Here is a 12,450-nt window from a genome sequence, read left to right as displayed (position 1 = left end):
GTAGTAGTAGTAGTAGTAGTAAAGTAGAAAGTAGTAGTAGTAGGAGTAGAGTAGTAGGAGTAGTAGTAGTAGAGTAGGAGTATAGTAGTAGTATAGTTGTAGTAGTAGTGTAGTAGTAGTAGTAGTAGTAGTAGTAGAAAGTAGCCTAGTGTATAGGAGTAGTAGGTGTAGTATTAGTAGGAGGAGTATAGTAGTATAGTAGTAGTAGTAGTAGTAGTAGTAGTAGTAGTAGTAGTAGTAGTAGTAGTATTGTAGTATTAGTAGTAGTATTAGTAGTATAGTATAGTAGTAGTAGTAGTGTAGTAGTAGTAGTAGTAGTAGTAGTAGTAGTAGTAGTAGTAGTAGTAGTAGTAGTAGCAGTAGTAGTAGTAGTATTCTAGTGTATCAAATAGACGCCCACCCCCCCCCCCACCCCCATCAATTAATCTTCGGAATGTTCACGAACCTCCCCTCCCTCCCTTTGATCTTATTTAACTTAAAAATCATTCTTAAATAGACAAAATACTGTCCTTGTAATTTGCTGTGGTTGAATTCTTCGGTCAAACCCCCTTCTTTGGTGAAAATAAACACCCCCCCCCATCTCCCCTGGCTTTCTACTAAAGTGCGCACCCCCACCTTTCCATTGAAATTTGGCCAAACTGCGCACCCCCTTGCTTGGGATCAGGACAGTGGGAAAAATAATAAAACCATTCGGGCCTGAAAACCAAACTAGGACTGTGTCGGACTCGGTACCTTCTGAATCAAAGTGAAAACCTTAACTACTGAGACAGTAAGTCTCTAGCTATGCATACAATTAGCCATCAATAACCTGTTTCAATATTCTTTTGGGAAGGCAACTATGATAAAGATTATTTTAATGAATAAGTCCACTCCCGTTCAATTTTTGAATATCCATATTTATATCTCTTTCATCAGATATGATCGAACCCCTAAAAGAGCCACCGGTACCTCCACCTCAGCCAACCCAGATTAAATAAATCATGACAATCAGACTCCAGTGATTCAGATATTGACATTTCATTGAAACAGCTAGCTCAGATCAACAGTGAAACCTCTATCAAGAGGAATTACATGATGTATGAGTCATAAAAGCAGAGAGGAAAAGATTTAAAGATAAGACGGACAACAATAAAAACGGAGGAGACGAGCAAGATAGGTTTACCTAAACAACGATACGAAAATCTGCAGTAAAATCACGTAAACTGTCTGTTGAGATTAAAGAAGCAGATGCAAACGATATGGATTTTGTGTTGAATTTAACATTGAGTCATTGAGAAACAAAGTTTAGATAGTGACTCAGAACTCGAAATGTATTTGGAACTTGCTTCTAAATATATCGCCGAAACCACTGCCCCTTGAGTTCCATTTGCTGAAGAGGAAGAGTATTTGTCCGAAACTGCCACGCCGGCATCCTTTACCGGTTTAGGAGAAATATCTGAGGTGAGCAAGTTCCAGGTGTGTCATCGATTAAGGACCATGCTAGCAGAGTGAAACAATAACTACACCAGATCTAGAAATAAAGACAGTGTCTACTCACTCAAAAAGAGAAAGCACAAGACGCCGATACAAAAAGCAGACTAGGAAATACACAAGCTTTTGCGAAGAGAGAAAAGCATTCGGTCTTGGAAGGTTGTGCGCCCGACCTGCTCCAAAAAAAGGCCGTGACAGATTCTTGGAGTACCAGCGAAGGGAGCTTAACAGAGTTTTGGGGAGAGGATTGGAAGGACCAGCGCAAAATTTGTACGGACTTGGGTAAGTAAAAAAGAATGCAGAGATCAGGACGAAGGCATTCTTTCCAAGGAGAAAAATGCCTAGTCATGTACATGCAAATATACAATGAAACAGGAAGATGGAGTCTTCCATCCTGTGTGCAAAAACGTCTTTCTTACTACTCTCATATTCAAAGCTAATAATGGCAAACTGATAAGGAGCACTTTCAAGGATGTCGGTGTTAACAAAAACAACGTCATAGAAGTACCCCTTGTTGACAATCGTGGACGTCATAGTCCCTGGCACAAGATTGACCACAGCATTATCCATGAACACATTGAGAAATATAAAACAAGCATTTTTCATTACAGACGTGAGCACGCGCCTTTCAGGAGATATTTACCATCTGATCTGATCATCAATGATATGCACGAAAACTTTTGCGCAGTCACTGGAAAAGCCATATCAAAGAAACTCTACTATTCTGCATTAATTTAAAGAACTTAACATCTCACAAGCTGTGCTTGGTCAAGAAGAATGTGAAAAATGTAAGACTTTCTTGTTGCACAAACAACTATGCAACTGTGAAGAAAGATGTGAACCGTGTGCCGAAAAAATCATCCATCGGACACGATACAAATGCTAGAAAGAGTATCAACGGGATGCAGATAAGAACGAAAACGCCAAAACAGCCCATTCAGTGTTTGCCGCTGATCTGCAAAAAGTAATTTTGCTGCCGAGAATGAATCAGTTTAACAGAATCATTTTCACAAGCAGATTGGTCTTATTCAATGAGACATTTGCACCAGTGGGCTGCAAAAAGAATGAAAAGGACATTGCCGTGATATGGAATGAATCAATTTTAGGACGAAAAGATGAAGACCTTGCATCAGCTTCTTACCTAATATATAAGCGTGATGCCGAATCTGTGACACTCTGACTGGATAACTGTAGCGACCAAAATACAAATTGTACCCTTTATACTATGTTACTTTCATCTTGTAAATGATGAACTACTACAAAGCAAGCACCATCACAATCAACTATTTCGAGCCTGGTCATACGTTTATGGCAGCTGGACTCCACCCATGCCGGAATCCAAAGAGTTCTGAGACAGAAAGACGGCAAGATATTTGATCTCAATGAATTTGAACAATGTGTCGTAGAAGCAGGCTGTCAGACAATGCCGTTGAGGTTTAATGACTTTGCCAACTAAGATTCTGGAGTCAGAAGTTATCTGTTGAGCAAAGCTGACAATCGTCCCTACCTAGCTAAGATTGTTTGTGCTGAATTCAGGCGAGTGTCACCAAAGACTCTCTTCTTCAAAATGGCTTTGAAACGCGGATATGTTTGTACGCCAAAGTTTCGTACAAAACCCAGGGGTGTAGGATGAACAAGAAGGATGAGATCGTGAAACAACTTGCGGGTTTGACGCCCCCCCCAATAGAGGAAAGTACTGGATAGACCTACCAACCAGCTCCACGAGTAAAAATCTTTGCAAATCCTACAAGTGAATGTCCCTTCATCACTCACTGACTAGTTGGAAACGTTGACCTTCCAAACAATGTTTACGAGCAGGCGACGTTTACACCTAAGTAATGATTCAATTCATTATCTAAAGAGAAGAGATGGAATGTATAATATGTATGTGATAATATTAGCAATGATTACAAAAGCAAACTCCATGTTAGTTAACTATAACAAAAGAGGGAGATAATGAGAGTTAGTACTAGTTATACAAATAATGCTAATCAAATCACTGCAAATGAAAATATTATAAAAATTTACATTACTGGTGCGATTGTTCTGAAATAATAACGCATGTTCAGCTTGATATCCTATATGTTTTTGATTGGTTTCTTCTGATTATTCTAGGGACCTGTGATTATGATGTTTTTGCTTATTATAACTGAACATTGGGCGATATGCGTCCTCACATGACACTGTGTATCAATATGCACATTACCGCTAAATTAGTCCATGTCTATGACAAAACAGACGCAAAAACATATGCGTCCGTTTATCACACACTGGATACACATCCGAAAGTGCGATGGACGCATAATATTTTTGCGTCTATCTGTCAAAGACATGTGTCAATCAATTTTCAATCATGGATTTGGCAAAAGGTCTTTTGGTGAATTACACAGTTGATACAAATATTTTGGTTTTCAAGTTCCATGAATAAAACAACAACAAGAAAATATCTATAATTACCTATGAATTCTTTTAGATTCGAGCCAATAGTTACAATGTTATTAAGTAAAACAGTTTTTTGCGTTTCCTGAAAAAGTAGGTTTTCCCGTTATGCTTCTTTTTCTCATATCACGGCAGAATTATACAAGGTGTCAGTCTAGTATTTCCCTGATTTCAAAGACTTTTTACTCTAAAAGCGTTGTAGTTATTTACATTTGGTTTTCGACATCGTCTAAGAGTAAGCCACCCATTTAGTCACCAGCCCAGATTACCATCACCAAATTTAGCAAAATGAACATGAACCTAGATGACATCATTAATTAGTCTCTCCTTCTATTTGGAAATGACAAAATTGCGACACATTTTGTATCATATGATTACATGTAACACAATCATCAAAGGTAGCTCGCCATCCTTTCATAGTGCCAGTGTGGCAGATCATTACAAGAGATCAAGTTTTAACAATAGGATAATCTAAATTTTTGGAGGGGCACAATGGGAGAGTGAGATCACAGACATGGTCGACCCGGTTAGTGAACAGCTTGCATCGCATGCAGCGCCACCAAAGCTTGCTTTTTTTTCTTGACTCGCTCTGCTCGCCAGTAACAATAGGCTCCAACAGTCGTGACGTCACTTCCCTCGTAAAACGCATAGTAACTTAGTAACTGGTTCTAAACTAGCGGGAAAATGGCGGACGTCCTTATGAAATACTTATCCGACGAACATAAAAGTGTATCCAGAGGAGAAAAGCATTATAAATCTGATCATGCTTTGACTTTATACATTCTGATCACATGATCTGTAAAAAAGTTCTAGTCAGCATGAATAATAAAAAGTACCGATTTTCTTTGTTTAGAACCACGCTGCTCGTTACTTGGCCGACGTGACGTCAGAGTGATGAATCCTATTACATATTATAGTTCAACAGTCCCATAACCAAATGAGACTTTCATTGTTAACATTTTCATTTTTCCGTCCAATGTAATTTTTAATTCAGACCAAGAAGCTACTCTTCTGGTGAAAATCCGACCTTTCCGACCGAGGCCTAGAAAAACCTAAACAAATCCGACCTTTCCGACGAGGCCTAGAAAAACCTAGACAAATCCGACCTGTCCGACGAGTCCTAGAAAAACCTAGACAAATCCGACCTTTCCGACCGAGGCCTGGAAAAACCTAGACAAATCCGACCTTTCCGACCGAGTCAGGGTATGGGCCACAGACAAACCGTTTCCATCCTTCTCTATCCTGAGCTAACTTTTTAATCTCATTCCAGGTCTTACCACTTCTCTGTTTATCAGCTTATTTAATTCTTCTCCATGTTCCTCGTGGCCTTCCCCTTGATCTTCTGCAATTCAAAGCTGCTTGTTTGGCGAAGATGTCATCGGGTGAGCAGAGTCCTTTCGGCTTTGTCTGTTGTCCTTCATAAATTCTTGTCATTCCAGAAACTCTTCGGTCGCCCAAGCTAAAAAAAGGATTTGGTTTGTCTGTCTGCGTTTCTGTAACGGTTTGAGTTTAACGGAAAGGGTGTTAACCCTTTGCCAACCCCAACCTGGAGGAACAGGTGACTCAAAGATGGGGAAATCACACACCATTATCGCCCTTTTACGACACGCTGGCTTGGCGTTGGGCTATTCTTGACCCTCTCAGTTTAGGGACCCCGGACACCACACGGGGAAATTCCTTCATGGCTTTGGATTAATTAAATGAGGTTTTTTTAGCACATCACTTAACACCAGTAGCTTACGAGAGAATGTTAATGTGCGGTAAAATATAACAAATTTAATAAATCCATAATTCTCTCACCGTACTCAGATGTAAAATGAGAACATGGCCGGCCATTATCACTGTTGTCTTTGTCAGATAAAAGCAGTGTGATAACGCCATGTCTTGTCCTGCTTGTCAATTGTTGCTTTTGGCGAATGACCTCTTGTTAAAATAAATAATAAAATCCCCTTTGTTCATCCCCAACACTAAGTGTATCGCAAAATACTTTCCGCCAGATCTGACAGACCCAGCTACCCAATCACCGGGTGGGTGGGGGGAGTCAGAAAATATTCTCGATTCACCTTGAGTCCATCTCAGTCCCGTTGCGTGCTACGCGAATGCTCTATCAACTGAACAATAGGGGTCCGTGGATATTGCTCGAGTTTTGCTTTTTTTTTTAAATTATTTTCTTGTCTCATTTTAGAAAGACCAGTTTGTTCAGACTAAATTGAGTCAGCCTTTCGGTGAGAGAGAGTTCAAATATATATTCCCTAAAACAGACACATACGAGAGGAGGACACGATCACGTGAGTATTTTGTGTAATTTGTGGCTATGTGGTCTTGTGGTATGACACTCGCTTTCGAGATCGGAAGTTCCTGGGATCGAGCCTCGCTTGGCACATAGTTGAGTCCTTGGAAATGGCTCTTTACTTACATTCTCTCACCGTACTCAAGTGTAAAATGAGTACCTGGCCGTTAACAGCGTTGTCTCTGTCCGAAAAAATTATAATATCGCCAAACAGGCGTCATGTCTTGTCCTACATGTTATGTGTTGCTGTTGGCTGGGGACCCCTTGTAAAGCGCTTTGAGCACGTTTAGTGATATTGCTCTAGATAATGGAATAAGTAGGATCCCCGAGGTCATTGGCGTGGAGAAGTTTAACTTTCTTTATAGACCAAATAAGCAGACCGACAAAAACATTTTTGTCCGATTGGAGCTTGGATCTGACCTTTCAGGGGTCACATAGAGGTCAAACAAGGTGACATTATGGTTAAACTCAGAACTCCCAAAAGATCAAGAATTTGATAACTTGCACATAACCAAAAACCTTTGATAGGATCCAAATAAATCACCTAAGAAAAAATAACTGTTAAGAAAATTAACTTTTACACGAATGTGAAATACCACGTATGTTTTTTACTAGGCGGTGACTCTACTAAATGGAATAATCCATTGGTACAACGTGGAGAATCCACTACGTGTCAAATATTCTACACAGACAGAGGCAATAGGGAATGAGATTAGGGGAAGAGTAGTGTCCCTTGATTGGACGTCACCCATAGTCTGTGACGTCACCGGCGGAAAAGCTATTAGAGAGAGAACGTCATGTTGGTTGTGCGCATGCGTCTCTCGTCCTCGCTTTGAGAGACGCATGCGCACAACCAACATGACGTTCTCTCTCTAATAACTTTTCCGCCCGTGACGTCACAGACTATGGGTGACGTCCAATCAAGGGACGCTACTCTTCCGCTAATCTCATTCCCTATAATGTGATATAAAAACGCAATTACGAGGGTGAGTCAAACATTAAAGATACAAATCTCCTACTGAGTTCATTTCCTTGTCATCTGACGTCATATTTGGCTCAATTGCATTTACATATGTTCTCTTTAAACCAAAAGTTGTACAGTTTAATTCCGTCAATTTAAACAAAGTTATGACAATTCAAAATGGCTGCCCCCTCCCCTCCCCCCCCCCCACCCTTGGATATCTGTCAGCGAGAGAAAACTGTGATTGAATTTCTTGTCTTCAAAGATGAAACTTCGAGTAACATTTTAAACGCATTGTTAATGCTTTTAAAACTCCGGCATTTTGTAGAGGTCGTGTTTTAGGTGGGTTGAACCTGAGTCGATGAGTCAATCATTGGAATGGCGACAGCCCTTTACCCCAAAGACCAACAAGTTCAAAGCTGAGTAATCATGTAAATGAAATCAGCTGAAAAAAGTATTCCAACGGTGTTTTGGGACATTAGAGGTGTTATCCACGTTGATTTCTTACCACAGGAAGCCACTGTCAACTCAGAATTGTACAAATAGACATTCAAGCAACTGAAAACAAGAAATCGTTGAATTAGACCGGCTTTGGAGATGGAACGAGGTTTGTTTCTTTATGAATATGCCCTTCCACACACACTTGCCAGGAAACGGGAGGTAATCATTTTGATGGATAATGCTGTCTCACCCTCCTTATTAAATCACCAGGCTTAACACTTTCTGACTTTCATCTTTTAAGTCCACTGAGGGGAAATCACTTTGAAGATGATGAAAAAGTCAAGGCAGTAGTAAAACAATTGGCTCAAAGTTCAGTCAAATCAGTTTTACAAGGACGGAAGACATTGTGGCCTTACAAAAAGGTGGACTGTGGCTATTGAGAGAGACATGGAGACTATGTTGAGAGATAGCATTCTACTCGGCTAATGCCAAGATTTAATTTGAGGTATGATGCATGGTATTGATTCCATTTTTTAAAAAGTAATAGGCAGAGTCCCATGACTTTTTACTCACCCTCGTAAAATTCCTGCTCAAAAGCATACCTGTAGCGGAATGGTTTCAAAAGTTTTCTAAAATTGCCAAGCTTGGACGTCTTTGACTTCTTTATCTAATTTGGTCTATACTTTTGGGGCTTCAAGAGAGAGAAAGAGAGAGAGAGAGAGAGAAAGAAAGAGAGAGAGAGAGAGAGAGAGAGAGAGAGAGAGAGAGAGTTTTTTTCCTGCGATAGTTTACATATGGAATATTAATGAGTCATCCATTTTGGAATCAGAGTGGTCTAGGGGGTGTATAGCATATTTGTTCCATGCTTTAAGGGTCCCGTCGAGAAAGACCTTTCAGCTAGCGACATTTAACATATTATGGGAAATTAATAATTTGTCATTCATTTGTTGGATCGAAGTGGTCTAGCAGGAGTGTAGAATCCAAAAGCCACGAGAGGTAATATTCAGAAATTTGAGCAGACTCCAAAAGCCACGAGAGGTAATATTCAGGAATTTAAGCAGACTCCAGAAGCCACGAGAAGTAATATTCAGGAATTTGGGCAAACTCCAAAAACCATTAGAAGTAATACTCAGAAATTTGAACAGACTCCAAAAGCCACGAGAAGTAATATTCAGGAATTTGAGCAGCCTCCAAAAGCCACGAGAGGTAATTATCAGGAATTTGAGCAGACTCCAAAAGCCACGAGAAGTGTAATTCAGGAATATGGACAGGCTCCAAAAGCCACGAGAGGTAATTATCAGGAATTTGAGCAGACTCCAAAAGCCACGAGAGGTAATTATCAGTAATTTGGGCAGCATTCACCAGTTAACTGACGTACTTGGGAAATTCACGTCATGAAAAGTTTGGCCAGACATTTTGTTCTTCAAATACTGATGGATTTAAATGACCCACATAGGACATCATAATGGTTAAATGTTTTGATGGAAAATGCATGTACCGTTTTATTCCTCTTTCAAATTAGGGGACGGGTCGAAATGCACAGCGGAGCCTCTTCAGGGAAGTGCCACAGCAAAGCGATTTCAGATTGCTCCTGATCCCAACACCGGAAATTTGTATCTACCTGCTAGTCAGTGTAAGTTATCATCATCATCATCATCATCATCATCATCATCATCATCATCATCATCATCATCATCATCATCATCATCATCATCATCATCATTATCACTGTCATCTTCGTCGCCATTGGCGTTTTTTGTTTTGTCCTTTTTTTTTGGGGCGGGGGGGGGGGGTTGGTCACTTTGGGATATCTTAGTTCTATGGGTTTGACTTGGTGCTTTATCAAAACAGTTTTACGACTTATCACAAACGTCAAGCTATGATAAGTGTGGTCAGTGGCTATATAGGTGACAGTGATCGTGAAAAAATATGGTCCCAACTTTGTCTATCTGTGTTTGGGGAATAATACACATTATCCCATCCGTCTCAGGTATGAATTAGTACCTGGCTAGGCAGTGACACATTTTGTAAGAATTTGTACCTGGCTAGGCAGTGACACATTTTGTAAGAATTAGTACCTGGCTAGGCAGTGACACATTTTGTAAGAATTAGTACCTGGCTAGGCAGTGACACATTTTGTAAGAATTTGTACCTGGCTAGGCAGTGACACATTTTGTAAGAATAAGTACCTGGCTAGGCAGTGACACATTTTGTAAAAATTAGTACCTGGCCAGGCAGTGACACATTTTGTAAGAATTAATAACTGGCTAGGCAGTGACACATTTTGTAAGAATTAGTACCTGGCTAGGCAGTGACACATTTTGTAAGAATTAGTAGCTGGCTAGGCAGTGACACATTTTGTAAGAATTAGTACCTGGCCAGGCAGTGACACATTTTGTAAGAATTAGTAACTGGCTAGGCAGTGACACATTTTGTAAGAATTAGTACCTGGCTAGGCAGTGACACATTTTGTAAGAATTAGTACCTGGCGAGGCAGTGACACATTTTGTAAGAATTAGTACCTGGCGAGGCAGTGACACATTTTGTAAGAATTGGTACCTGGCGAGGCAGTGACACATTTTGTAAGAATTAGTACCTGGCTAGGCAGTCACACATTTTGTAAGAATTAGTACCTGGCGAGGCAGTGACACATTTTGTAAGAATTATTACCTGGCCAGGCAGTGACACATTTTGTAAGAATTGTAACTGGCTAGGCAGTGACAAATTTTGTAAGAATTAGTACCTGGCGAGGCAGTGACACATTTTGTAAGAATTAGTACCTGGCGAGGCAGTGACACATTTTGTAAGAAATAGTACCTGGCGAGGCAGTGACACATTTTGTTAGAATTAGTAACTGGCTAGGCAGTGACACAATTTGTAAGAATTAGTACCTGGCTAGGCAGTGACACATTTTGTAAGAATTAGTGCTTGGCTAGGCAGTGACACATTATGTAAGAATTAGTACTTGGCTAGGCAGTGACACATTAGGTAAGAATTAGTACTTGACTAGGCAGTGACACATTTTGTAAGAATTAGTGCTTGGCTAGGCAGTGACACATTATGTAAGAATTAGTACCTGCCTAGGAAGTGACACATTTTGTAAGAATTAGTACCTGGCTAGGCAGTGACACATTTTGTAAGAATTAGTACCTGGCTAGGCAGTGACACATTTTGTAAGAATTAGTACCTGGCGAGGCAGTGACACATTTTGTAAGAATTAGTACCTGGCGAGGCAGTGACACATTTTGTAAGAATTAGTACCTGGCTAGGCAGTGACACATTTTGTAAGAATTAGTATCTGTCTAGGTAGTGACACATTTTGTAAGAATTAGTACCTGGCTAGGCAGTGACACATTTTGTAAGAATTTGTACCTAGCTAGGCAGTGACACATTTTGTAAGAATTAGTACCTGGCTAGGCAGTGACACATTTTGTAAGAATTAGTATCTATCTAGGTAGTGACACATTTTGTAAGAATTAGTACCTGGCTAGGCAATAACACATTTTGTAAGAATTAGTACCTGGCTAGGCAGTGAAACATTTTGTAAGAATTAGTACTTGGCTAGGCAATGACACATTATGTAAGAATTAGTACCTGGCTAGGCAGTGACACATTTTGTAAGAATTAGTACCTGGCTAGGCAGTGACATATTTTGTAAGAATTAGTACCTTTCCAGGCAGTGACACCTTTCCACAACACAGCAAACAGGGAGACTTGCTTACAACAACACAGCAAACAGGGAGACTTGCTTACAACAACACAGCAAACAGGGAGACTTGCTTACAACAACACAGCAAACAGGGAGACTTGCTTACAACAACACAGCAAACAGGGAGACTTGTTTACAACAACACAGCAAACAAGGAGACTTGCTTACAACAACACACCTGCAAAGATATACGTAGTGTGATCCTGAAATGTCATGTTGGGCCTAGTTGTTCAAAGGAATCTGCGTTTAATGTTGGAATCTGTCAATTCTTAAATTAAAAGTTCATTTCAATTTTTCAAAGAAAGGCTTTACATCATTTATGTGTAAATAATTTGCTTCTCATGTTTCGGACAAACGAATCAACCTGTTTTAGTAATATATCAATGTTTTAATTCAGAGATCCGATAACTCGCAGGGTCGGAAAACGGCTGCAAACGGCAAGAAAAGAGGGAATTTCAAGTGTTGTTTGATATGTTTTGATGATCAAAAAGCCAATCTTTTCCTGAATTAATTGATCATTACATAAAACGTTAATTCATTGCAAAATAATTGTTTTTACATCTCAATGGTTATGAAATATCTAAGAATAAAACTACTTTGACTGGTGGAATAACGGTATTCTGTCACTGTTTCGGATTTATTAAATTCGTTTTTTTTTTCATCACCAAATGATTCACTCGCAAGTTCGTGAGATATTTGCCGCGATGAAAATAACTCCTTTAATAAATCCAAACCCGTTAAATAAAGCTATTTTGTAAAAGGTAATACCTTAACTTATCCTAGGAATCATTTATTTGATTAGAAATTCTATTTTTAGTATCTAAATAACACGGACACAGCACCGTATAGAGACGGGGAGTGACATATTTTTTTTAATCAACTGTATTGACATCTCCTCCCAGCCTTGGTCCCCAACACAGTTCATACCGCCCAGTATTATATTGGTCAAGAGATGGTCAGAGGTCAGTCCCTAATATAGATGCTGATAATGATGATGATGATGATGATGATGATGATGATGATGATGATGGTGATGATGATGATGATGATGATGATGATGATGATGATGATGATGATGATGATGATGATGATGATGATGATGATGATGATGATGATGATGATGATGATGATGATGGTGAT

At 39.6% G+C, this 12,450-nt stretch overlaps 1 protein-coding gene across 2 annotated transcripts in view; it reads left to right on the top strand.

The window, feature by feature from the left end:
• Positions 1 to 6,094: 6,094 nt before the first annotated feature.
• The window catches only part of LOC144960812 (uncharacterized), a gene marked incomplete at its 5' end in the record, with an annotated part of 48,257 nt that continues 41,901 nt past the window's right edge, over positions 6,095 to 12,450 (top strand). For both annotated transcript variants that reach the window (XM_078894161.1, XM_078894160.1), the window contains 3 exon segments: positions 6,095 to 6,197; positions 9,124 to 9,234; positions 12,213 to 12,272. In XM_078894161.1, coding sequence (XP_078750287.1) covers positions 6,095 to 6,197; positions 9,124 to 9,234; positions 12,213 to 12,272 — 274 coding nt within the window.

The sequence above is a fragment of the Berghia stephanieae genome, chromosome 15 (genome assembly GCF_034508935.2).
Source record: "Berghia stephanieae isolate SIO BIC M18660-M18661 chromosome 15, UCSD_Bste_1.3, whole genome shotgun sequence".
Classification (NCBI taxonomy): domain Eukaryota; kingdom Metazoa; phylum Mollusca; class Gastropoda; order Nudibranchia; family Aeolidiidae; genus Berghia; species Berghia stephanieae.
Note: the sequence above shows the minus strand (reverse complement) of the source record. Positions and strands in the feature narration are given on the sequence as shown.